Consider the following 26,817-nt stretch of genomic DNA (forward strand, 5'->3'; position numbering starts at 1 on the left):
AGAATTTACACTCACATCAGTTTTATTTCTTGTTTTCATAGAAAGTAGTTTCTATGGTGGAATTCCAGTTCATCCAGTTTAGACTTGATGGTGAAACCATGTTGTCTGCAGCCAGGTGCTCTGGTTCTTTGCTGACACCTTGTGGTCAAACACTGGTACTGTTTCTACTTGGATCATTTCATACATCGAACACTCGTCTAGTCAGAGAAAAGAAGGGGATGCAAATCTCATCAGTTATTGAAATACACAACGGTCAAATGATGCATCACAATGCAGCTGTATTTCTCTAGATCTATAAACCACACTGTGACTGGACTGTATGAATGTGACCTGACGTGGCAGAGTTCTGCAGATGGAGTCACACATTCAGCTCCAACACCAAATATAACAACCTTCACCTCACAGGAGGAAACATGGGTTTGAGCTCAGGCTTCATTTGATGGAGTTGGGCCGTTTGGGAGTTTTCCACATTTTAACAAACTATTGACGAATCAGACCGATCTCAAGGAAACACGTCTTCATCGAGTTCACATGATGTTACAGTTAATAACAATAATCATAATGAATGTTATCTATATATATTTAATTGTAGAACACACACACACACACACACACACACACACACAGAGTCATGTGATTTCCTGTAACTGCAGAGAGGGGGAGGAGCCTCCAGTGAAAGTGAAAGTGTTCAGACTGGTTCTAACTTCAAGGAGCAGACGGAGGAGACGTGAAGTCTGAGGCTGGTGAGTGATCAGCTACATTTATATTATTCATTCATATTATTTTACTGTCACAGACTCTGGGTCAGTTCTTGTGTAATTGTGTTTGAGCTCACTTCACTGGATCCCAGAGACAGATATAAAACAATTCAATAAAACATGAACTGTGAACCAGTTCCTCTTCATGGGTATGAACTGGACTTTGGACTGGTTGTTATTAAGAGTGTAGAGTAGTAGTGGTTGGTGTGTGTGGATGTTTAACTACAGACTCTTGACCATTGAGCAGATAAATATGTGTGTTAGTGAGAAACTGGTTCAGAGAGAGCGACCACCACCCGAGGCAGGGAAACAGGAAGTGATGCAATTCGCTACAGTACGTCAGTGTGAAGTGACTCTCTGATTAAAAGTGACATCTGTTCATCAAGTGTTTAATAACACAACGTGTTTTCACAATCACACGTTACAGCAGTGGTCACCAACCAGTGGAGAGTCTTCACTGTGGATCCCAGTAAAGCTCTCATATATATATATATATATATATATATATATATATACATATTCCTTTTTATTTTTGTTATTATTATTGTCTGTAAAACATATGTCATGAGTAAAGTTACAAATAGTAGTTTTAATTTTAACACACACTTGTGTTCAGTAACATTTATATTATTCATTCATATTATTTTACTGTCACTGACTCTGGGTCAGTTTTCTACTCGTGGACTTTAGAGAGAAGAAGATTCAGGATGAACTTCTGTCAGTGAATCAAGAGTTTGACTCGACGCTGTGATTGGTTGAGTCCAACACATTAAACCTACAACTGTCTCAAGTTACGTGACAACAGGGACACAGTGTAGGAGCGTTTGTTCTATTTGAAGAAACACTGAGTTCACTACCTGGCTTCATTGTGTGTGTTTGAGCTCACAGTGTTTTTCCTCTCAGAGTGAAGATGAGTGGTTATGAGGAGGAAGAGGAGGACAGAGCAGTCTCCAGTTGTCTGTCTCTGAAGAGTGACTGGTCCATGGGAGTTCCTCCATTCTTCAGTAATGAACCTGGACCCTCACACACAAAGTAAGAGACCTGCTACAAACATGTGAAACTCCAAACTGAATCCTCACAGAATGAACCAGTGAATGATGTGTTCTGAATAAAAACATGTTTGTGTTTGCAGAGGTCAGGACCACAGACTGAGAGCAGAGTCTCCAGGGTCCAGCTGTGTGTCTCTGAAGAGTGACTGGTCCAAAGATCATCCTCCACTCTTCAGTAATGAACCTGGACCCTCACACACAGAGTAAGAGACTGTTTCTACTGGGACCTGCTCTGAAGAGGATCTAGTTTCCTCTAGTGTGGCCCCTGCATTAGGACACAGCTTCATTGAAGTTGGTGACTAATCTCTCAGAATCACTCAAAGAGCTCAGACCTCCACCAAGAACCAACACGCTCCTTATGAAACCACTTTGAAATCCACTAGAGACTCATTCTGATTTGGATCTGCACCAAATTCCACACACTGGTAAACATCAGTCCTCTGAACATGTCTGTGACAGAGGAACCCCCCCCCCCCCCCCATCTGGTTCACAGACCACAACCTTCCACCAAGTTTACTGGTAATCTGTTGTTTTTTATAATCCCACTAACGAACCAACCAACACACAAACATACTGGGTGAAAACAAAACCTCCTTGACAGAAGTGATGACAACCTGTGACTGTGACATGTGAGTTATCAGGACATGTCTTCACAGGGAGAGGAAGAGGAGTCATGTTTCTGAGGAGGAGCAGTCGTCCTGCTGTGCTTCGTGTCAGGACGTCCTGAAGGATCCAGTCTCCACCAGCTGTGGACACTGGTTCTGCAGACAGTGCATCACCTCATACTGGGACCAGTCTGGTTCTTCAGGAGACTCCTCCTGTCCCCAGTGGGGAAAAAGATCCAGAACAGGAGCTGGAGGTCAGACAGCCGGTCAGAGCAGCACTGTACATGTGTCTGCTGATGTCTTCACTTCTGACAACAGCACATGTGGTTTTATTTTGTTCCTTCATACAGCATCAACATTTAACATCGTTAGAAAAGCACAAAGTTAAAAAGCTTTTATTTTCTGTAGTTTTTCTGTATCTGATGAAAACAATCAGCAGATTCTCAGATTCTCTGTCTCTCACATTGTTTCTTGTCTTTCAGCAGATCGTGGTCTGCAGGAGGTTTCAGATGAACATAAGCTCAGTGTGAGGAGGAGATGTGAACATGTGACTGAAGGAAGTGATGAAACAGGAAGTAGAACCCTCCTCAACAGGATCTACACTGAGCTCTTCATCACAGAGGGACAGAGTGAAGAGGTTAATACTCAACATGAGGTGAGGCAGCTTGAGACGGCTTCCAAGATGAAGATCCTCCAGGACACTCCCATCAAGGTCCACGACATCTTTAAAGCCTCCACTGACCAGCAGAGCAGCATCAGAGTCGTCCTGACCAACGGCGTCGCTGGCGTTGGAAAAACCTTCTCGGTGCAGAAGTTCACTCTGGACTGGGCAGAGGGTTTAGAGAACCAGGATGTGGGTCTGCTGGCTGTGCTTTCGTTCAGGGAGCTGAACCTGGTGAAGGACCAGCAGCACAGTCTTCTCACGCTGCTCCATGTTTTCCATCCAGAGTTACAGAAGCTCACTGCAGAGACGCTCGCTGTCTGTAAACCTTTGTTCATCTTTGACGGCCTGGATGAAAGCAGACCTTCTCTGGACTTCAACCACAGGGAGCTTGTGTCTGAGGTCACACAGAGGTCATCAGTCAACGTGCTGCTGACAAACCTCATCCGGGGGAATCTGCTTCCCTCGGCTCTCGTCTGGATAACCTCCAGACCTGCGGCGGCCAATCAGATCCCTCCTGCATGTGTTGACAGGGTCACAGAAGTACGAGGCTTCACTGAGGCCCAGAAGGAGGAGTACTTCAGGAGGAGATTCAGTGATGAAGAGCTGTGCAGCAGAATCATCTCACACATCAAGACGTCCAGGAGCCTCCACATCATGTGTCAAATCCCAGTCTTCTGCTGGATCAGTGCTACAGTTCTGGAGCACATGTTGACCACAGACCAGAGAGGAGAGCTGCCCAAGACCCTGACTGACCTGTACTCACACTTCCTGCTGGTTCAGACAAAGAGGAAGAACAACAAGTACGGTGAGGAACATGAGACGAGTCCACAGCAGCTGACGGAGGCTGACAAGGACGTTCTCCTGAAGCTGGGGAGGCTGGCACTTAAACATCTGGAGGAAGGAAACATCATGTTCTACCAAGAAGACCTGGAGCGGTGTGGTCTTAATGTCACAGAGGCCTCGGTGTACTCAGGAGTTTGTACTGAGATCTTCAGAAGAGAGTGTGTGATCTTCCAGAAATCAGTCTACTGCTTTGTTCATCTGAGCGTTCAGGAGTTTCTGGCTGCAGTCTACATGTTCCACTGTTACACCACGAGGAACATTAAAGAACTCAACAAGTTCTTGAGAATGCGTAAGAAAACAGACAGTACCTTCTCCCTGGATGACCTCCTGCAGAGAACCATGAAGAAATCCCTCACCAGTACAAATGGTCATCTGGACCTGTTTGTTCGCTTCCTTCACGGCCTCAGTCTGGAGTCCAACCAGAGAGTCTTAGGAGGCCTGCTGGGTCAGACAGGGAACAATCCAGAGATCATCCAGAGAGTCATCAACAACCTGAAGAAGATGAAGAGTGGTAACATTTCTCCTGACAGAAGCATCAACATCTTCCACTGTCTGACTGAGATGAACGACCACTCAGTTCATCAGCAGATGAAACAGTTCCTGAAGTCAGAGAACAGATCAAAGGAGAAACTCTCTGGGATCCACTGCTCAGCTCTGGCCTACATGCTGCAGATGTCAGAGGAGGTTCTGGATGAGTTGGACCTGAAGAAGTTCAACACATCAAACCAGGGTCGACTGAGACTGATCCCAGCTGTGAGGAACTGCAAGAAGGCTCGGTGAGTCCAGACATGATCAATAACATGTTCAATCAGTGTGTGTGTGTGTGTGTGTGTGTGTGTGTGTGTGTGTGTGTGTGTGTGTGTGTGTGTGTGTGTGTGTGTGTGTGTGTGTGTGTGTGTGTGTGTGTGTGTGTGTGTGTGTTGAAGTTATTATTTTTATGTACATATACATTCTCATCGTTCTCATGTACATTTGAGAACAATTAGATCAGATGTGGAGAGTGAAATCCAATGTGATCACTGTGCTGGAGTTTGAGGGTTCAGACAAACGACCATGTGGGGTCCATTGGAGATTATTGTATATACTGTGTATATATATATTTATATAAATAATATATTTATATATATATATGAGCAAACAGCACAGAGTGAGGAGACGATCACTGAATCAGTGTTTGGATGAGAATCACTGACGGTTCCTTTAAACTGAAGAAGCAGGAAATATAGTTTCTTCTTCTTTCTTGTCAAACCAGAGTTCCCACTCTGCGTTTGTCCTCCACCACCAACCAGTGCAGTGTCCGTCCCTCCAGGTTCCTGACATGTTGACTTCACAATAACATGAGGTCACTGTAACCTTTGACCTTTGACCTTTGAACACTGAAATCTAATCAGTTTCTCTTTGAGACAAAATGTGAAGAAATCCCCTGAAGACAGACTTGAGATATCATGTTCAAGAGGCCATGAACATGTTCTGTGACCTTGACCTTTGACCTCTGACCACCTGAGTCTAATGAGTTCCTCTGTTAGTCTGAATGAACGCTTGAACCAAATCTGAAAGGATTCTCTTGAGGAGTTTTTAACAAAGAGGGGATTTACCAGGGTGAGGGTCACATGATCACGTTTTGTATGAATGTTGTGTTTTCTGATTTAATTCTCACAGATTTGATATTTTCTTTAATTACAGACTCAGTCGTTATGGACTCTCAGAGACTCACTGTGAAGTCGTGGCCTCAGCTCTGAAGTCAGACCCCTCACATCTGAGAGAACTGGATCTGAGTGACAACCCCCTGAAGGATTCAGGAGTGAAGCTGCTGTGTTCTGGACTGGAGAGTCCAAACTGTCGACTGGAGACTCTGAGGTCCTTAAATCCTTCTTCACTTTTCAAGATTCAAGATTCAAGATTCAAGATTTTTATTATCAAATGCACAACAATAACATTAAGCAGTCGCTGGCAGTGAAATGCTAGAGTCACAGGCTCTCTTCTGGCAATGCTCAAGTAATTACTAAAAAATAATAAAATAAAAATAAAATTGAAATAGTATAAAATAGAATAAAATAGAATATCAAAATTTAAAATAGAAAATAAAGTATACATATCTAAATATATATAAAAACAGCTGAAGAGATAATAAAACAACAATAGTGCAATTTATGCAATGGTGCAAGTATGCAAATATGTCACGGTGCAGGTTTGGTGGAGTTATTGCAGTTCAGAGGAGTTTAAAAGTCTTATGTCCTGGGGGATGAAACTGTCTCTGAGCCTGGTGCTGCCGGCCCGGATGCTGCGGTACCGTCGGTCAGAGGGCAGCAGGCAAAAATGTTTATGGCTGGGATGAAAGGGGTCTTTAATGATCCGGCTGCTCTTCTTCCTGCACCGCTGGGTGTAGAGGTCCTCTATGGATGGTAGCTCCGTCCTGGTGAAGTGCTGGGCAGACTGCACCACCCTCTGTAGAGCCTCACGGTTCAGGGCGGTGCAGCAGCCAGTCAGGATGCTCTCTGTGGTGCACCTGTAGAAGTTACAGAGAATCCTGGAGTCCATGTGGAGCTTCCGCAGCCTGTGGAGGAAGAAGAGCCGCTGCCTGAACGTCTTCCTGATGGAGTCTGTGTGATGGGTCCAGGTCAGTGATGTGGACCCAGAGGAACCTGAAGCTGCTGACTCGCTCCACCGTGGTCCTGTTGATGGAGAGGGGGGGGGCGTGTTCTTCTCCTCGTCTCTTCCTGTAGTCCACGATCAGCTCCTTCGTTTTGCTGACGTTGAGATACAACAAAATATAAATAGTTTTATTATTATTATTTATCACTATCATAATTTGCCAGAGTTTTCATAGTTACACAGTGAACTTTGTTTACTCCTTCGACTGACACAGCTCCAACAAAGCACGCAGCCACCTGACTGAAGAGAAGAAATACACAACACGTTGTTCGACAATGGAGACGTTAAGTTAGTTTTCCAGGTTTGCCTCGACACACATGTGTCATGTTGACAACACACTCGACACACAAGATCATCTGTTGATTTCACACAGATAAACAACACTTGCATTAAAGAAACTGTGACAAACAAACACACCCGTTCTGTGATGAGCGGTTGTTTTCATTCTCCGATGAATGAACCTGATCATCGACAACAACGAGAACATCTTTTAAAATCCCGTCCGCTGACTTCAACCAGCAGCGACAGGAGGACACGTGAAGCTCCACACGTCCATTAGAAGCACGTTCACCAACTGGACTCATGAAAACACCGCTCGAGCTTCCTCCTTGTTGACGTGAGGGATGTTTACATGTACCTGTTGTTTGGTGTGTGTGCGTTGTAATGATCACCAGCGACAAACAGAAGCACTTTGCGTGGAGCTGGTGACGCGTGTGTGTTCTTCAATGCTCCCTGTGTCTCCTATGAAGAGGAGCATCAGATTGTGAAGCCTGGTATTAAGTTTACAGTTATTCTGTACTCGGACTTTCACCAGATGAACTGGAAGTTACCTCAAAGCACATCTGGTGATATACATCTGACAAATCAAAGAACGAGACATTTATCTGACTCGTGATGCAGATTTCAGTGACTCGGTGGCGTAGTGAGATCGTCATCAGGCTAGAAGCTCATAGTGCTTCAGCTCATTGTTTCGAATCCCGTTCAAGGTTTTTTTTTTATCATTTAAATGTATATTGCGGTCTCAACGTGATGCTGACACAGACACATGAACTCGTGAAGGGTTCATGTAGGATTTTAATTTCAGCAAGACCTTCAGTAGATCACCGCACTTCACACACAGGCGCTTTGTGAAAATGACGAATCTGCCACCGGCTCTGAAAAGAGCGTCAACATCTGGAATGTCGCCAGTTGCCATGCGCGCCAGTTAAACTGGAACACCGGCTCACGACCCTCGTTTCCTTCGTCGTCGCCTCCGTGCTCCAGGTTGCCGCTCCAACCCGATGGACAGAAGTTGTTCTCTATCATATATGATGATAGGGCTCGCTTTACCGGAGTGCATGATAAAAAAGAAAGTAGAACAAATAACTACAAGATAGAGAAAAAGAGAAAAAGAGCAGAGCTGTGGGAGAGCGTGAGACACAGCAGCCTTCCTCGGCGCTGTCCTCCCCTTTATCAGACTTTCTTTCTTATTGGGTCATTATTTATTTAAATTGTCTCAGTTCTGCTCTGCTCACTGTCCCCTCAGTCATCTGTCAATCACCCAGCCTGTCAGTCACGTCCACCTCATCAACTCCATTCACCTGCACTCACCTGCTCCTGATCACTAAGAAAGTGTCAGTAAATAACATGTGGACTGAGGCCGAGCACTCGTCCTCCTCAGGTTTTCAAAATAAGACACATTCTTATTGAAACACGTTGGACAGTTGATAAGTATAGAAACAAACAGGAAGTGACTGTCAGGAGCCATCTCTACTTTAAACAGTGTTTAATTACACAAACCTGCTCAGGGACCAACACACAGAGAAGAAGCTGATGAATGAAACAATGGTCCAACATGTCTGATCTGATATTTATCTTCAGGTCACAGACTGGACTGAGGTCAGCAGCATGTTGAGAGTCTGTGTTGACATGATGACGATCCACAACAACAGGAGGACACATTCTAATATTCATATTTCTTTATCCAGGTTGGAGTACTGCAGTCTGTCAGAGATCAGCTGTTCTTCTCTGGCTTCAGCTCTGAGGTCAAACCCCTCTCATCTGAGAGAACTGGATCTGAGAGGAAACAACCTGCAGGACTCAGGAGTGAAGGAGCTGTGTGGTTTTCTACAGAGTCCAACCTGTCGACTGGAGACTCTGAGGTCAGTTCACTGACTGACTTTTGTAGATCTCATATCTATAAACAGCATTTATACAAAATGTATCTCATTTAATTATATTTAACATAATTCCTCTTCATACATAACTTGAATCCATTCATGAATTAATCTGTGACATTTTAAATATTCAGCTACTTGTTAAAACACTGAGTTTAGTTCTGGATTTCCTAAACTGATCTGCAGGACAGAGACCGGGTCCAAATAATCTATTTGTACTGAATCAGGACTCGTTTTTAGTCCAACATGTCTGATTTCATATTTATCTTCCATGTTATGAGTCTGTGCTGACATGAATATGTGTCTGTTATTTTCACACATGAACTCAGTTTAATTTACAGTTAAGTTTTATTCTTTATCCAGGTTGTGGAGCTGCAGTCTGTCAGAGATCAGCTGTTCTTCTCTGGCTTCAGCTCTGAGGTCAAACCCCTCTCATCTGAGAGAACTGGATCTGAGATGCAACGACCTGCAGGATTCAGGAGTGAAGGAGCTTCTTGATCTACAGCAGAGTCCAACCTGTCGACTGGAGACTCTGAGGTCAGTAGATGGTTGGAGTCAGTCCACGCTGTTTTCATCAGTATGTTACTAAACATAGTCAGTATCACAGATCCAGGGTCTGTGCTACCAAGCAGGATTTGTGGTTATCAGGTTAACTTCAGGTTTAGTTTTTTCAGTTCTACGAAGCTCGTCCACTTCTTAACCAGGTCAATCACCATGGTAACTTCTGATGAACAGCCAACCTGCTCCAGGTTAAGTTGGAGATCAACCAGTATAGAAGCTCCGCCCACTGACCACAGTGACTCTACACTGTTGTGTGGTGCACACTCTCCTTAAAGGGACGGATAAGGGAAGTTTAAATCAACGTCTGGTTGGTTCAGTTGATCTCTAACTCATCCAGAACATCTCAATGTCTCCAGACTCATCCTGTCCCCAAAACACCAGATGACCTCAGCTTCCTGGAGACAGGTCCATGTGTGTGTCCTCAGAGACAGTGAGACAGTGTGTGTCCTCAGAGTCAGTGAGTCAGTGTGTGTCTTCTTCTCTTCCACTCGTCTTGTTAGTAAACAACAGATTCAGATGTCGTGGCCTCGAGTTATTTATCTCGTTCACACGTTATTATGTCGTGGTCACAATATATTTTTACCAGATGCCACCAGGGGGCGCTGTAACTTACACATTGACACGATCCAGATGTTTTACCAGATGTTCTTCCTGCATTTAGCAGCTGTGACTGAGTTTCTTTTATTCTGGATCATGTGTTTGTTCTCCTCTGATTTTTATTATAGAACAGTTTGATCCTGGTTGTGAAATATGAGGCTCTGCTGTCAGTCAAACTGTCCATGTCTGTGATTGGTCATCCACCGTAAACCCCGCCCCTTTTATGTGTACGCTCAGATCTCGATGAGGAAAACCTGAGTTAACTTAACGAGTTGATAACCAGCGTCATGTGACCACTTAGCCTGACTGTGTCTGTCAGGTTCAGTTGAGCTGATCTCAGAAAGATCTCCTGGACATGTTGAAGTGTCTTCATAGTTCAGGCCTCAGTGTTTCCTCAGTGAAGCTGTGAGAGGACAATGAGGACAGACGTCATGATTGGACAGAGACACAGAGAGACAACAGTCGGCCAATCAGACGAGCCACAAGCTGCTTGGGATCATGTGACTGAGTCGACGTGAAGACGACAGTTGTTGTTTTCATGTGAACAGGAAGTGAAGCTGGACCACAGCTGACAGCCTCACACGAGGGACAGAGACGGTGTCGTCTTCATCTGATCTGAGACACTTTGTCCTCTCACTTCATCAGTGAAGAACTGATCTGGTGGATATTTGTCACAGCTCTGAGATCAGTGGGACTGAAGCCTCTCCTCATCACATGGTAACCAGGAGCTCTTTATACAGAGCAGAACCTCTGCTGAGGTCCATCTGTCTCCTCTGGTCCCAGTTTGTCAGAAGCAGATGTTCATCAACACACAGTGAAACATGGCTTCACCTGTAACAGCAGTAAATCCACCTCTCAGGTGTCCACTCTGCACTTTGACATGCAGAGGACACACACTGAGCTCTTAGCGTGTTCATTCCAACACGTGAACATGAAGCAGAGAGGAAGCTGCTCCACCTCTGAACAGGACTGAAGTCCCTGCTGCTCTTTCTACTGGATGAGCTGCATCACTGACTCACAGCTGATGAAGTGAGTCTCTGTGACACTGATGTCTTCTTCTCTCAACAGGTGGAGGTGGCCTTAGTGGAGCAGAGTGTGAAGAGGACAGTGTGTGTGGACGGAGGCTGAGCTGTGTCCTGAGGATCCAGAGGCTGAAGCAGCAGCAGCTTGTGTGTAGTCTCCAATCTACACAACCCCTAATCTTCATGTGTGTGTGAGATGAAGCCGGAGCACCTGGAGAAAACACGGGGAGAACATGCAGACTCCACACAGGAAGACCCCATCTGAACCGGATTCAAACCAGCAACCTTCCTGCCCCGATTGTGTTTATTCACATGAAGAATGTGTTTATTGAAATGACACAACACAAGCAGAATATATAAACCCTCTATAAAGAGTCAAATACAGTGTGTTTAAGTTTGTCTTTATTATTGTCCACCTTTGTCCCTCAGTGTGTCTCCATGTGTGTAGAACCACATTCTGTGTATATGTTTGTTTATGATCTTAAAGTTCCTGGATTCACGTCACAAATTGATTTAGTTCAACACAAAGTTCAACACATTGAAATCACTTTGAGTTTAAAATCAGAGTTTTGTCTTTGACACAAAAGATCAAAACTCTGGACTTAAAAATGGGACGTTTTCATTTCTGCATCAGGTGCAGAGCGGTGGTGGCTTTTCTCCTTTTGACCCACAGGTGGCGCTGCAGTATAACAGCAGCACATCCCAGTCAAAGCCTTTATATTCAGTCTATGAGTCAAACACATGGATCATTTCCTCTGTGACAAACCAGATGTAACGAGAAGAAAAACATCTCAGAGAGAAAAGTTCTGTTTCTACTTGTCTCTGCTTTAATGCTCAATAAACATCCTTCCACCGACTTCACTGGAATCATGACTCAGCTTTTCTTTCCTCTTCAAACAAACTGGTGGAAACATCTCGTCCTTGGTGCAGGTAAAAGAACAAAATGACCAGTTTGACATAATGGAAACCAGCAGAAGAAAAGTGAATGAAACATTTACAGTATGAAGAAGAGTCGATGAAGAGCAGAGCATCTTTAAGTCTCTGAGAAAACTGTTTAATAAACATTTTACCATATTTAATAGAAAACTGACCTGAGGACGTTTTATACAAACGTAGATGAAGATTCTTGTTGTACGTTCTCGAGCACCACCTCAGAACAACCACCAGGGGGAGACTGTAGCACCCTCTGGGAACAGCTGCATGCTGGGTAATAATTGATGGTGGGAGGTTCACAGCAGAGACAAGGGACAGAAAGTGTCTGAGAGATGATGTCCTGAAGACAGTGGCTCCTCCTTCATCTCCTCACTCCAGCATTGAGCTTTGACTGTGTCTGAGGTCATAGGTTCTTCCCCACCTTCATGTGTCATGTCCCATAAAATGTATAATCATATTCATATTCCTGTTTACATGCTATAACATTACGTCACGGACACAGCTGCCAAAGATTTCACTCTTTTAATGTCGTCTCTGCTTTATTACAATGATTCACCAGAAACATATCGAAAAGTAAAGTTACATATATATACAAATATATAAAAACATAACAGGTGTTCAAATATAAAGGAGAATACATTTATGTTCGTCTTTGTTTTATTCAACATTGCAAGAGTTAGAAAATCGACTGTTGTCATATGAATTAATTATTAATGAATTAACACGAACGCTTCCCAATAACTGAATGATTTCAGTTCATTATTCCACAAACATGTGGAGACTGTTGTTGGATGAAATGTAGAAAGTGCAGAGTGAAGAAAAGAATGATTTTACGTAAGAAAGGTCGTTTATTCAGAGTAAAATACTGATTATAATAATATGAACACCTCAATCAACACCAGACCACAGCTCCAGTGAAACTTTACACTTCCCTTTGTTTCAACACTTCTCACTACGAAGCCCGACAGGAGTTAAAAATGACTTTTCTACCTGGAAAACAAGAAACCATGACGTGTGACAAATGGGAGTGGTAACACCCCCCCCCCCCCCCCCGACTTCTTTAATCACTAGTCTACTGTTGGTAAAAAAAAATCTATAAATACATCATATTTAACAAAGCGTAGAAAACAGATCAAGTATAAATAGGGAACTAACAGAAACAGATGGAGGGTTGGTGACTGTTGAAAACTGCTGCTCATGGTTTTCTCTTTATGTTTATATCTAATATCTACATCGATTACATCCAGTTCACAAAGACACCAACACGTCTATGCTCCTGTTTGTATCTGATGATGTACGAGTAGATGTCTGGAGGATTTCTCTGATTGTTGGATGACACATGGAAACTGTAGGTTGTCACAAATATGCATTTAAATCAACACTATGCAACTTTTCTAGCTGAAAGCAGCAGCATGGTCAAAGTGAGTCTGATGTGTGAGTGTGAACAAGAGAAAGTTTCCTCCTTCTCTCCCTGAGCGTCTGTTCTCTGTGACTCTGCTGAGTGGGTTCCATCTCCTGAGAGAACAACTGACTGAGAGTCACAGACACAACCAGCTGCAGCTGAAGAGTGAAGCTGAACTGAGATCAGTTACAAACACTCTGAAGTTATTAACAACCAGAGTTTATCTCCAAGATTCAGCAGGAAACTGTGAAACATGAAGATTTGTTACAGCTGCAGCTCTTCAGGTTCAGGAAGCAGAGGATCATGGGTAATATTTCAGTTCAGTGAGTGGGACACGCGTCATCGCTCGAACACAGAGCCAAACAGAGTCAATCACCACATGTGGCCGCAGGGGGCGCTGTTGGTCAATAAAAGTTGCACAGTGTTGTTAATATTCATCTATTTTCTACAAACGTTTATTTTGAATCGTAGATTGTTGTCGCTGTTGTCTTTTAAAGGCAATCGGTAGACAAATGATTTATTTTTTACATCTTTACCAGAGAAGTGAATCCTAATCACAAGCTGTCAGATAAATGTGGTCCTCATCAAGGTGAAGATCAGCAGATCTACTGAAGGCCCCCAAGGCTTCGTGGAAACACTGGATGGTCCATTGATTAGAAGGGATTTCTGATTCCTGCTCTAAAGGATCTCTCCAGGATGTGCCCTCCTCTTCCTCCTCTTCCTCACTCTGTCCTTCTTCCTCTGTGGCGTCCTGGTCACTTCCTGGTGAGAAGCTGGTTCTCCAGCTGCTCCAGACGAGCAGTCATCCCAGCCAGTGGGCAGTTGATTAAGGAATAACAAACACACACATGAGTAGTTTCTGAACATCTCACAGATATTTGTCTCTTTACAAATTCAGACTTGTTGATTTTCAGCAGCAGAATAATTCACACTCATCTCTGACGTCGAGTCAAAGAAACATCATCTAACTGGTTTATATGGATCCAGTTCCTGACACATTCGATACCAGTTGGATGAATTTCACTGTTTCCTGATTTGTATTCATCTCCATTGAATCTGTTTTTCAATGGACAGTGTAAAACATTAATATCTGGTGTTTCTCTTCTTCCTTCTGAACGAGCACCACTCAGGTGCCTCCATGTCCTGAGCTTCTCCTTCACACATCCTTCACTCTGATGGAGCAGCTGCTGGGGACAACAGGCAGCGTTTTGAAAACATCACATGAGAAGATTCTTTTAGTTTCACATGGTCACAAACCTCAGTTCACTGTCTAACATCAGAGCAGCTGTTTGTTTCCAGATGTGTTGTAAAGGATATGTTTCTGTGTGAGCTGCTCCAGGCTGCTCATGGTGGCCTGCTGGAACTCCACCAGACTCTCACAGGCACACGGGTCCTTCACCTCGATCTCCCCCTGACTCTCCTCTGCACACACACGTCAGCACCATCATCCACATGGACGCACATGTCACCGTGTGGTCACCGCTTCTAGTTTCACTTCATGATGCCGTCGTGAGTCACTTCAACTGTTTGACCTTCACTTCACCACATCTGTCTCAGTGCTGCAGTGATTGGTCACTGATCAGGAAACACTGCTGCAGTTTAAACTTGTGTTTCAGGAGTAAATCATGATTTAGCCTGAATGTTCCTGGGACCAACTGAAAAGTTCAATACTTGAAAACAAAGTTAAAAACGTCTGAGTTGCTCTTCTCTTGTTTACATGTGGAATAAGGTTCATCTATGGAGATATAGTTAATCTCCCAACTGTCGTGTCGCAGCTTGGCCAATAGATGGAGCCAAACAACAAGATATTAAATTACCCTGCCGGAGTTATCTTCTTCTCTGGGAATGGTTTCACGTTTGAATTTTTAAAAATAGGAAGTCGTTTTTACATTTTTGCGTAAAATATACAGAATGAAAAGTTGAGCTGATCGTTTCAGACTTTTGCCAAATTAAGACTCTTATCACAAAGAAATGTAAATGAGACTTGATATTTGACAGTTTAACTAATAACTTCTTACTCACAGATGCAACCACATATACAGGAATAGAATAGAGGATTTAAAATTAAGTAAAACATCAAAATAAATGCAAATCTTTTCTGAATTGTTAATTCTATAAAATAAAACATTTGATTATTGGCCAACAGATAATAACTGTGTGGTGTTGTGTGTTGTGTTTGTCGTGTGGCTCCTGCACATTGTGAAGACGCAGCGTCCTCAGTGGAGGATTGTACCTGGACAGACGTTCAGCTTGAGGTTCTCAGCGATGGTGCTGATGGCCGTGAAGTCGCTGGTGTAATAGAAATGTTTCTCCACGGGTTCGGACGCGATCTCACGAAGCTCCTCCTCCACAGCTTTCCCCACGCCCACAGCGTACATGGTGATGCCTGCGTACGTGCACACAGAGACCGTTCATCTGCAGCCACTCATCAACTGACAGGTCCAGAGAACAGACCGTTCATCTGCAGCCACTCATCAACTGACAGGTCCAGAGAACAGACCGTTCATCTGCAGCCACTCATCAACTGACAGGTCCAGAGAACAGACCGTAGATCCTGCGTGGACCCTCTCACCGCTCGAGTCTTACCAGCTTCTTTGGGCATCTTGGCGAACTCGGTGATGTCGTCCTGGGAGCGTCCGTCTGTGAAGACCAGTCCGATGCGGGGGATGTTGCGGCTGGCGGGACGAGCGCCCTCGGCCTCGGAGAAACTGTTCTCCAGCATGTGCTTCAGGGCCAGACCCGTCATCGTCCCTTTCTCCATGTACTCAACCTACACAGACACAGAGATGAGTGGACAGGTTCTTGTTAGTCTCAACCCACCGGGACGTCCCCCGCTGGTTTGTGAGCCGCCATTTTCAAGAGTTTGGCGTTTAATCCAGCGCCATCTTGGTTTTTTGAAACCTGAAGTAACCATATTTGGGGGGAGCAGGGGGCGGAGCTCCAGGTCCACACTGGCTCCTCCTTCTGGACCTGCAGTCTACAGGTCTATGACTCTAACTGAAGTCAGGGACGTCCTGAGCAGAAGGTTCTCTTTGTATTCACCTGTTGGCGGCTCGTGAAATAAAATGTAGTGTGGACTGAGAGTTGTGTTAAAACTTTGATCTGAACTGTGTAATGATAATTCAAATGATCACACTGTCTTCACGTGGCTCCAGAATGAAAGGTGGTTCTCAGGAGGCTTTTTAATACTTTCTCCACACGGAGTCTGACATGAAAACATTAAAGTGAAGATAACAAACACAGGTTCACCTTCATCACTGCAGCTTTGATCTCCTCAGCAGAGTGGTACATGTTGAGAGGAAACTCTGTCCTGACCCGGCTGGAGTACTGGACCAGACCCAGGGATCCTGCGAGTCTGTTCATACCGAGGCTGGTCCGAGTCCGCCACCGGACCGAGTGCACGAGCGGACGTGACGTGTGGCTCTCGTAAAAAACGTTTTTGTAAACATCCGGTCCATTTAACTCAGCTGAGCCACATAGCTGGGGCGCTTGGAAGACCACGATGTCATCTTCCTTCTGTCAGGTGAGTAGTTTATTGATTTTAAAGATCGTTACGATCTAGGTTTACAGTCCGAGTGCAGGACAGTCCGTCGATACACACTATGGACGCTATTCATCAGCTGATACGCCATTGATAGCCACATGCTTCAGCCCACGGTAGCCTGTGCTACCTGGGAAGTGAACACATGGTTGTTAAAAAGTTAAAAAGCCCAAAGTTTGTGGTAAAGGGAGAAAACACTGAAGCTCCTGAAACAGCTCGTCTGACTCACCTCTACTGAAACCAGGGCGCTTTCAGCTCCGACTCAACGGAGTGAAAACTTTATTTAAACATAAACGTTGATCCGTTGAATTCTTATCGTTCTTGTTGAAGAGGTAGACGACATGAGTTTAAATACGTGTTTAATAAAAGTGGGGTGGACACGCACTTCGATGAGCTGGGTAACGTCCGTCCCTCCTTTTCCTTCCTTCTCTGCCCTCCACCTCTTCTTTGACCTCTGGAACAAACCAGCGTCTCCTCCTTTATCTTCTTGTCTCTGAACTAAAGAGGACACGGTGTGAATCTGTCCCCTCCTTTCCTTCCCTGTCCTCCCATGTATTTTATCACCTCAGCTTTTTGAAAGAGGCTGTGAACTCTCTCTGAATCTATCGGTTTATCTTTGTTGCCTTTTTATATTTATTGAAATGTAAATGAACTGAATTTATCTTTTTTATCTTTATCTTATCTTTTCCTGTCTTTTCAAACCAGCAGCTTACAATGACCCCTGACCTCTTGACCTCCTCAGTGAACAGTGTCTCATTCATGATGTTGAAGTTCAATGCTGTGACTGTGGGTTGTGTTTTTTTTCCAGAGGACATTTTTGTTCTGGAAACCAAAGACCCTCAAAATCCAACCATCTACGGCGTCTTCAGCACGTCCAGGTGAGAACACGCCCGTCACTCAGCAGCTCCAGGAAACTTAGATATAGATGTTTAGCTGTGATGCACGTGTCATGATGACTTGACTCAAAGTTCCAGAAGTGTCTTTGGAGACTTCACGTCCTTGTTGGAGGCTACAACCTCGAGAAACACACAAACGTTCATGACAAATCCTTTCTATTGTGTCTTTTGTGTCACTAAATTACTACTCACTATAAAGTGACATTTTATTGAGCTGTGTGATTATGTAGAGATGATTTTTATACCCTACATAGTGCACTCATTGTGTAAAGTAACACAACCGATGGTCAACAACCCAAGAGATACACATGTTGACCATCATGCATTGTGTTCAGCTGATTGAAAGACAAATGGCCGACAGACGAGAGGAGAGAGAGAGAATCGTGTGAATAACTGGGACTGGATGGAAGCAGCAAAGGACTTGGAAGTTATATTAGACACTAATTATATTTCTATTTATTCATGTGGGGATATTGGCTTAGTTAATTATGAACAGACTGACCCAGAGCCAGGCTGCCTCGTGCACGCCCAGCGGTGAGGCAGATCAGAGCTGTGGGTGTGTTTCGGGGTCAAAGGTGAAGAGGCCCGGCCGGTTGTGTTATTTTAACCCTGACGTATAAAAGCTCTCCCACTTCTTATTTCCTCTTCCTGTCCTGTTCTCTCTGTTCCTTCTCTCTCTTCACTCTCTCATCCCTTTCTTTCTTTACTGTAGCGTCCCTGTTCAATACAAAACATTCCCTGACTGTCTCCTCCTCCTCCTCTCTCTTCACACTCTGTCGTTCACCACCTCCACCAACACCTCTTCTTTGTCGTCCACAGTTCTGTATTTCGTGGTTCGGCCGTGTGTGTCTACTCCATGGCGTCGATCCGTGCAGCTTTCAACGGACCGTTTGCCCATAAAGAAGGTCCCGACTATCGCTGGGTGGAGTTCAAAGGTCACATCCCATATCCCAGACCTGGAGCTGTGAGTACACAGACATCACAAGAATGAACAAGTCTTTGAAATCATAAACTCTTAAATATCAGACTCCTAAATGAGCCGCTTCTTTTTTTTTCATTTTCACACACACACACACACACACACACACACACACACACACACACAGCCTCTCCCCTCTCACCATGTCTCTCGTCCTCCAGTGTCCCAGTGAGACCTACGACGCTCTCCACAAATCCACCAAGGACTTCCCAGACGAGGTGGTGAGCTTCATGCGGCAGCATCAGCTGATGTGGGAGCCGGTCCCGCCCCTCGGAGGCCGACCAATCATAACCCGGGTCAACGCGCCCTGCATGTTCAAGAGAGTGGTGGTGGACAGGGTGGAGGCCGAGGACGGACCTTACGACGTCTTACACCTGGGAACAGGTGAGGAGCAGAGAGAGAGTTTGGGAAAGAGGAGCAACTGATGGAGTGAGAGTGAGGCCCGACATGTACTTGTTGTGTACTGTATGTACTGTGTGTACTATGTGTACTGTATGTACTGTGTGTACTGTGTGTACTATGTGTACTACAGAGCTTAGACCATATAGAACTTCAGAAGTTCTGTCAATAGAAAACAAAAGTCCTGGTGACTGGAGGAGTTTGCTTGTGACATCACACGGCCTCTACTGCTCAAGGGCTTCTTGCATCTTGCAGATATGTGGCGTTCATTTCTGAGGACGTGCACGAGCGACTCATCACCATCTCAGGATAGATGAGGAAGCCATGATGTGCACGTGTCTCCAGCCTTGAATGGAAGAGTTGAAGGAGAAGAGAATTTACTTTGAGGCCTGAAGCAGCTGAAGTGATACAAACTGAGAGAGGAGAGAGGAGATGTCTCCGAGGACCAGATCCATGTTTCCTCGTGAAGTTCTCAGCCTGATGAACCTTGACCTCCACTCACTGCAGGTCCTAAAAATAAACCACTGAGTCATAACTGTCCTTTGATTGAACGTAAACACTTTAATGGACGTCAGGCGTGCTGCTGCAGCCTGGAGCTTCACAAACTCAGGTGTTCTAACTAAAGAATGAAGAATTGAACCCATGTGATGTCAGAGGTCATCAGTGGAGACCTGGTTGGACTGAGGAGCTGCAGGTTGTGCACAGAGAACCAGTGTGAACCAGCAGGGGGGGCTAGAGGGAGGCTGGGTCTCATCTACTCAAGCATATCAGTGTTTATGTTTACTTATAATGTTCAGTTTGTGTTGCAGGTTATTACTTTATTTAATTTTATTCTCTTAGGCCGAGCTGTGATCACTGTTAAAGACTTGACAAAGCTCCTCCAGACCTGCAGAGGGCGCTACACAGCTGACGCAGACTCTGAGTTCAGAAAGTGAAGCCGATGCTGAAGCACCTGAAACCTGTCTTCTGTGTAGTGACCAGCAGAGGGCGACTTCTCTGGTGGTTTCTATAGAAAGTGACTCTACTTCTCACTTTATAACGTCAGTAAACATTCAGGAGTTTATGTCTCAGTCTCTAGGGGGGTACACCACAGTGTGACTGACAGCTGCTAGTGTCCAATGGGTACAAGTGGGCGTGACCTCGAGCTCTCAGTCAGGCTCCACCCCCCGTGTCACACAGGGATGTGTCCTGTGTTACCGTTGCGACAGTTGAAGAATGTTCCATGACCTTTCTCTCACTTCTCGTTTGTGAGAATTGAAGTTTATCTGATGTTTTATCGATGAGTTGTTTTTGTGTTGTTATTCTGATCATCGTGAATATGAAATGTGCGTTGACCTGAACTCTCTCCTGTCGTGGTGCAGATGATGGGAAGGTGGTGAAGGTGGTGTCGGTCACCACAGACTCCTGGGACCCAGAGGAGATCATTCTGGAGGAGCTGAGCGTCTTCAAGGTGAAACTCATCTGTGAATGAAGTTTTAATGCTGCTTCTGATCCAGGGACAGAAACACCTCTCACAGGAAGTACAGTGATTTGAGCTGGTTCCATTATATGTGCACACGTGGCCCTGTGTCCTGAGGGGCTTCACTGCAGATTGACCTGATGCCAACTACACCGTCTCTAAAAGAGAAGAGCAGATATCAGGACGCACATTTCCCAAGATCCTCTCTGTTTACAAACACACCAGGAAGACGAGCAGAGACGTGACAGAAAATAGGAAAAGCATATTTTTGTATTTAAACAGATGAAGAAGATGAGGAGGAGGAAAAACAAGGAGAGGATGTAAGAGAAGGGAAAGAGAATAAAACCCTGCGCAGGTGAAGAGAAAAGAGAACGAGCTCAAACAAACAGGAAACCAGACGCTCATGGTTTCCTTCTAACTGAGACAGGAACTGAGTTCTTCTGCTCGTAAAGAGCTGGAAGTGACGGCTGCAGGAGGAACTGGTTGTTTGCTTCCTCACTGGGTTCCAGGTGGGAGGCTGTGGTTGGTGGGTTTGAGTTTCCTTCATCTGCCCCTCGGCTCCTTCACAGCGGTCGGGGGTCACTGACTCTCCTCTGTGAGACGGTGAAATGAGGCAGTGGTCCAGAAAAATGGAGCTGGGGGGTAATTATCCCTCTGATGAAGAGAGAGACTCATTGGAGTTCTGACCTCAGAGCGAGGCCGCAGCCTTTAACGTTAACCTTAACAAAGACATTGACTTCAGGAGAAATGAACCAGATGTGAAAAGTTGTTTTGCTCTTCTCTGAATTTCTACAATGAAAATCAGATTCATAGAAATGTGATTGTTATCAAACTCCCATGTATTAGTCTGGCTCTTCATTAACAGTCCATTTTTCTTGTTATTCCTCAGAGTCCGACTCCCGTCCTGAGCATGGAGCTGTCCACCAAGAGGGTTCGTCCTCACTCTTTTATTCACATGCACAGAAAACATCTAATTAAACATGAACACATTAGAGCCTGAAGACAGTCCAGTTAACTCCCTCAATGAAATCAGTGTCTCTCTGTGTCGTCCGTCTCGACCACAGCAGCAGCTGTACTTGTCCAGCGAGCTCGGCGTGGCCCAGCTGGGGCTCCAGAGGTGCGAGCTGTACGGGACGGACTGTGCTGAGTGTTGTCTGGCCAGGGACCCCTACTGCTCCTGGGATGGACAGACCTGCTCCAGGTTCTTCCCCAGCAGCAAGAGGTAGAGAGGGACGGAGGGGTAATGAGGACACAACTCGTTCAGAGCAGTTACCACATGGACGTCTAACTTTCCCTTGGTTTGGTGTTAGGAGGGCTCGGAGACAGGATGTGAAGTATGGAGACCCCTGGAGTCAGTGCCCAGTCACAGAGGACGGTGAGTTTCCTCCGTCTGATGTGAAGTCTCTTTATATCAGATGATCTCAGGAGGGTTCCCACATACACACTGTGGGTGATGGATCCTGGGTTTAGAAGTGCCACAGCGATGGGATGCAGAGCCTTGGTGGTTTCAGCTGTTTGGCCACTGGCTCCATCAGAAATCTGCATGAATCCACAACTGTGTTTGATTCTCCAGTCTGGATCCATCCAGAAGCTCCAGTTCATACTGGGTTCAGTCTGAGCAGCTTCTTCAGTGGGTTGTGTGTTTATTTCATTAGAATGTCCCTCAGTCGAGCTCACACCTTCACCAAGGCCCAACTGGATGGAATCAAACATATAATATAAAAATCAGTCTGGATTTATTTCATCAGGATCCAAACTGATCTCCCACAACCCGATGCCCAGAGGGAGAGAAGGACCTGCTGAAGAGTGACATGTTATAATCACAGCCTTGATGAGGCTTCTTCACGTCTGTTGTGGAACTTTAATGTTTTGCTCTAAAGTCACAGTTTGATTCACATAATTACTGAAATAAGAATTTAATGTTGGAATATTTTCCCTTATTTAACTTTCTTCAAAAGTTGCATCACTAATAGTAGATTCTATTTTCTGTTGAATTCAAGCGAGAAACTCAGAATATTTAAACAGTTTGAGGTTAATTTTGTACAATAATTAATTTTACAAGAACATTTTCCTACTGTTTATTCTTATCTCTACAAAACTAAAGTTTGAATTGTTGCACAACAGAATAAAACTAAAATACATTTACGGTTAAATTCCTTCTTGAATATTCTCTGCTGCAGGTAGAAACGAGGCGCCCTCTATGGGCTGTTCTGTGTAACTGCAGCTTCCTCTGCTTCAACACAGCGGCAGTAAAGATTATTGAAGTTAAAGAAATGATCAAGTTTTTCACATCTTTTATTTCTGATCTCAGAAATGTTCCCATGAGGTGTTGATGTGTCTTCTTCTCTTTACTCTCTCTTCCTGTTTAGAACGTGTTTCCAAGAAAAACTGATTCTTATGGTTTTTCATATTCACATGAATCACATCCTGAGTATTTCCCATGATCTGCAGCAGAAACTCTCAATGCTCTAAATGTTTCTCCCCGTCAGACTCTGCCTCTGTGGAGGAGAAGTCTCTGTACGGCGTAGAAGGAAACTCCACCTTCCTGGAGTGCGTTCCTCGGTCGCCTCAGGCCGAGCTCCGGTGGACGAGCAGCTCGAAGACAACTGAGGACAGAGTGAGTCTGAACCAGGAAACCTTCTGTCCCCATGAAACCTGCTGCTGGTGTCTCTGGTTCAGGAAGAAGAACGTTCCAGCTTTAACCTGATGTTAAATCACTTCTCCTTGAAGCATAGAGACTTAAACACTATTAGACTGTGACCATCTTCTTTTCAAAGACAGGAAGATGCTTTCAGGAGGGATGTGGCTGTAAAAACACAAACATGATGCAACTCTGATCCTTTTCAAAATGATTCCACAGGTTTCTAGAACCCTGAACATTGTTCAAATGTATAATCTCTCAATTTCATGTGATATTTGCAACTTTTCCAAATCAAAATGTCCTCAAACAATTAGACAGGTGTTGTATAAGCTGATGACTTCTCACATGATATTTTCAAACCTCTAGTTTTAAGCGACTTAAAATAAACATTATTTATATTGCACAGGCTACACAAAGTGCTTCCCAAACACAACAAGAGAAAACACACAGTGTAAATACAGATTTCAACACAGTGACGATGGATGAAATGAATCCACAAAACAAACGTCTAGTTAGAAACAATAGAAACAATAAAATCAACAGAATAAAAAGAATACAAATATTATTAAGATAAACAAATAATGATGAATAAAGAGCCGCAGTAATTTGGAAGGCTAAACAAACAGTGAGTTCAAGTTAAAGAGAATCTGAGCCTCTCTGAATGAAATGTGTGATCTGACCTGTGATACTTATATAATAATAATATCTATATAATAATATAAGACTGATTTGGAGATATTACTGAAAGAGTCTGTTGGTGTTTTTCTGATTGAGACGCCCCTTAGTGGCAGCAAATGACAGATCATGTGTTTAAAACATGAAAAAGACTTAAACGTAAACCTGATCTTTATAGTTTAACACGATAAAATCAAATCTGAAGACTACTGCTGCATAATGGGAGGAAGAGAATCAGACTCTCAGTAAAGGGACTATTTCTTTGGTGGAAGTCTCCTTCTTGACACGTGACACCAACTGTCTCTCCATGAGCAGATCAGTGAAGAAGCTCCGTCCTCTGCTCTAAACATCCTCTCTCTCTCTGTCAGCGTCCTCTCAGCGATGACCACCGCTCTCTCCACATGAAGCGTGGGTTGCTGGTTCAACGCCTAGAGCTGGCTGACGCAGGCCTCTACACCTGCACCAGCCACGAGCACTCCTACAGCCAGGTCCTGGCCCGATACCGCCTTCACATCATCCCCAACCACAGCCTCCACCCGGCTGCCCCACACCAGCAGAGCCAGGGCCCCAGCCACGGGAAGACTGGCCCGGCGGGGGGGGCTCTACCCGTGTTCCCGGGCCCTCGCCCCCCGGCGTCTCTGCCGGCACTCAGGAACTCGTGGCTGCCGCAGCACCGGAGCTACAAGGACCTGCACATGGTGGGGAGCAACAGTCTGAGCGTGGACGAGTACTGTGAGCAGCTGTGGTACCGAGAGAAGCGCCGGCAGCAGAAGCTCCGCACTCTGAAGCTGAAACAGGAGAGCAGGAAAGCTCGGGTGAGGAGGAACAACCCCCCCGAGCCTCCTCTCTAGTCGGCTGCAGGACAGAGACTCAGGACAACAGCTCCTGTGAACTCAGAGGACAACAACGCTTTGTTTTGGAGCAAAATGCATTAAAGACTGAGTGTAATATAAAACAGAGAGTAGTATATACTTAACCTGAATATTAGACACCGTGGAAATAGCAGTGTAGGAAACGTGACTTGTCTCTGAACTGGTGTTACCAGCAGCGTTCACTGTGGTTTGGAACCAACAGCAGCTGGAACCTGTGGTTCTCTAAGTTCAGAGCAGCAGGACGTCCTCAGGCGTCTGAATCACAGACTGGAAATAAAGTTTTGCAAAGCGTCTCCACTTCTCCCTCGATCCAGAAATCAAGTCCAAACATCTCACGTACGAACACTTCCACCTCACGATGATGACCTCATTCAGAGTTCCAGTCTGATCGGGGGATGGAGCCGTGGTATCCAGGTCGAACCAATCAAACACAGGCTCGACCAATCAGGAGTCAGTGTCAGCTGTCAATCATCACGTCTCAGCCTGTTTTTATTTCATCAAATAACTGATTCAAACCAAACTGATCAGAAACACTTGAACAAACATCAGAGAGAGAAGAACGAGCTGAAATGACAGAAACAACTTTTATTTAACGTCTACTTTGATTGTTATTTTTTTTGCAGTTCAGCAGTTCAGCATCCAGCCACCAGGGGGCAGTTGAGACGCTTTGGCTTCACTTTTGGGAGCTGCCATGTCGTCCATCTTTATTTACAGTCTACGCTCTGAATTATAAATCAGCTCATCACAAAGGCTCCAAGATTCTTTGGTGTGTGACTTGTTTCATCATGGATCCTTGTTGTTGACACTTTAAAAGACAAACTCTGTGTCAGATATATTCATATTATCTTAAAATCATCAGGATCTACATGTATTTATGTATTGCTGATCTACACTGATGAGATCTAGACCTCATACTTATTACAGTGGGTGGATTAAAGGCCTGAGTGGAGACGCACACATGAAATGGACCTTGCTTGAAAATACCTGGTATGTGCATCTTATCAGTTCTGCCATGTAACTAATAATTATTATTCATGACGATGTATATTAAAGAATTCTGTTTTCTATGGTTTTCTTCCTTCATGTGTTAGAGTTTAGTATTTTGTGTTTATACTTTAACAAACGTGTGTTTTTCTTTGAATCAAATAAAAACTGTTTTTTAACGTCACGATTCTCCAATAAGCTTTGAGATCAACTTGTTTTGTACTGTATGTGAATAAAACACTAAATCACAACTTACATGTCAAATAAATCCAATGAAAAGATGATCAAGGCTTTGGTCAAGTTTTCTGTGAAATAGAATTTACACTCACATCAGTTTTATTTCTTGTTTTCATAGAAAGTAGTTTCTATGGTGGAATTCCAGTTCATCCAGTTTAGACTTGATGGGAAAACCATGTTGTCTGCAGCCAGGTACTCTGGCTCTTTCCTGACACCTTGTGGTCAAACACTGGTACTGTTTCTACTTGGATCATTTCATACATCGAACACTCGTCTAGTCAGAGAAAAGAAGGGGATGCAAGTCTCAGCAGTTATTGAAATACACAACGGTCAAATGATGCAACACAATGCAGCTGTATTTCTGTAGATCTATAAACCACACTGTGACTGGACTGTATGAATGTGACCTGACGTGGCAGAGTTCTGCAGATGGAGTCACACATTCAGCTCCAACACCAAATATAACAACCTTCACCTCACAGGAGGAAACATGGGTTTGAGCTCAGGCTTCATTTGATGGAGTTGGGCCGTTTGGGAGTTTTCCACATTTTAACAAACTATTGACGAATCAGACCGATCTCAAGGAAACACGTCTTCATCGAGTTCACATGATGTTACAGTTAATAACAATAATCATAATGAATGTTTATATATTTAAGTTACAAACAGCAGTTTTAATTTAAGAACACACTAACACACTCACACACACACACACACACACACCTACAGAGTCATGTGATTTCCTCTAACTGCAGAGAGGGGGAGGAGCCTCCAGTGAAAGTGAAAGTGTTCAGACTGGTTCTAACTTCAAGGAGCAGACGGAGGAGACGTGAAGATTGAGGCTGGTGAGGGATCAGCTACATTTATATTATTCATTCATATTATTTCACTC

At 44.4% G+C, this 26,817-nt stretch overlaps 4 protein-coding genes across 5 annotated transcripts in view; 3 read left to right on the forward strand and 1 right to left on the reverse strand.

Moving 5' to 3' along the window:
* LOC128436258 (protein NLRC5-like) overlaps positions 1–26,817 on the forward strand; it is a 426,728-nt gene that overhangs the window by 46,006 nt on the left and 353,905 nt on the right. Inside the window, 1 exon segment of the mRNA XM_053418014.1 lies at positions 8,539–8,712. Within this exon segment, the coding sequence (XP_053273989.1) occupies positions 8,539–8,712 (174 nt within the window).
* Positions 625–8,532, forward strand: LOC128436261 (NLR family CARD domain-containing protein 3-like). The gene is made up of 6 exons (XM_053418025.1): positions 625–743; positions 1,662–1,790; positions 1,891–2,010; positions 2,464–2,666; positions 2,895–4,695; positions 5,603–8,532. Exons 2-6 carry the CDS (start codon positions 1,669–1,671, stop codon positions 5,874–5,876), a joined length of 2,520 nt encoding a protein of 839 aa, XP_053274000.1. The 5' UTR covers positions 625–743; positions 1,662–1,668; the 3' UTR covers positions 5,877–8,532.
* Positions 13,758–17,195, reverse strand: LOC128436270 (matrilin-4). 2 transcript variants are annotated; one of them, XM_053418035.1, is made up of 5 exons: positions 16,492–17,170; positions 15,829–16,012; positions 15,476–15,628; positions 14,560–14,664; positions 13,758–14,056 (listed from the first exon to the last, which is right to left on the reverse strand). In XM_053418035.1, the coding sequence occupies exons 1-5, from the start codon at positions 16,603–16,605 to the stop codon at positions 13,998–14,000; spliced, it is 615 nt and encodes a 204-aa protein (XP_053274010.1). In that variant the 5' UTR covers positions 16,606–17,170; the 3' UTR covers positions 13,758–13,997. The 2 variants fall into 2 exon arrangements, with proteins under 2 accessions (XP_053274010.1, XP_053274011.1); XM_053418036.1 differs by lacking the exons at positions 13,758–14,056; positions 14,560–14,664 and adding an exon at positions 14,672–14,912 and having other exon boundaries at positions 16,492–17,195.
* LOC128436279 (semaphorin-3D) lies at positions 17,160–25,972 on the forward strand. The gene is made up of 10 exons (XM_053418045.1): positions 17,160–17,181; positions 17,592–17,661; positions 18,499–18,643; positions 18,820–19,042; positions 20,419–20,507; positions 21,406–21,447; positions 21,581–21,738; positions 21,827–21,891; positions 23,006–23,133; positions 24,201–25,972. Exons 3-10 carry the CDS (start codon positions 18,536–18,538, stop codon positions 24,681–24,683), a joined length of 1,296 nt encoding a protein of 431 aa, XP_053274020.1. The 5' UTR covers positions 17,160–17,181; positions 17,592–17,661; positions 18,499–18,535; the 3' UTR covers positions 24,684–25,972.

This window comes from Pleuronectes platessa (genome assembly GCF_947347685.1).
Source record: "Pleuronectes platessa chromosome 2 unlocalized genomic scaffold, fPlePla1.1 SUPER_2_unloc_1, whole genome shotgun sequence".
In the NCBI taxonomy this organism is placed as follows: Eukaryota; Metazoa; Chordata; class Actinopteri; order Pleuronectiformes; family Pleuronectidae; genus Pleuronectes; species Pleuronectes platessa.

Bases quoted from the DNA above. Each gene is read 5' to 3' on its own strand.
- LOC128436261 (XM_053418025.1), top strand. From the start codon at position 1,669: ATGAGTGGTTATGAGGAGGAAGAGGAGGACAGAGCAGTCTCCAGTTGT. The intron at 2,011-2,463 runs GTAAGAGACTGT...ATGTCTTCACAG, and splicing joins CCTGGACCCTCACACACAGA to GGAGAGGAAGAGGAGTCATG. The intron at 4,696-5,602 runs GTGAGTCCAGAC...CTTTAATTACAG, and splicing joins AGGAACTGCAAGAAGGCTCG to ACTCAGTCGTTATGGACTCT.
- LOC128436270 (XM_053418035.1), bottom strand. From the start codon at position 16,605: ATGAACAGACTCGCAGGATCCCTGGGTCTGGTCCAGTACTCCAGCCGG. The intron at 15,629-15,828 runs GTAAGACTCGAG...GCACGTACGCAG, and splicing joins CAAGATGCCCAAAGAAGCTG to GCATCACCATGTACGCTGTG. The intron at 14,057-14,559 runs ATATCCTTTACA...TCAACTGCCCAC, and splicing joins GGAGCAGCTCACACAGAAAC to TGGCTGGGATGACTGCTCGT.
- LOC128436279 (XM_053418045.1), top strand. From the start codon at position 18,536: ATGGCGTCGATCCGTGCAGCTTTCAACGGACCGTTTGCCCATAAAGAA. The intron at 21,448-21,580 runs GTTCGTCCTCAC...TCTCGACCACAG, and splicing joins TGGAGCTGTCCACCAAGAGG to CAGCAGCTGTACTTGTCCAG. The intron at 23,134-24,200 runs GTGAGTCTGAAC...TCTCTCTGTCAG, and splicing joins CGAAGACAACTGAGGACAGA to CGTCCTCTCAGCGATGACCA.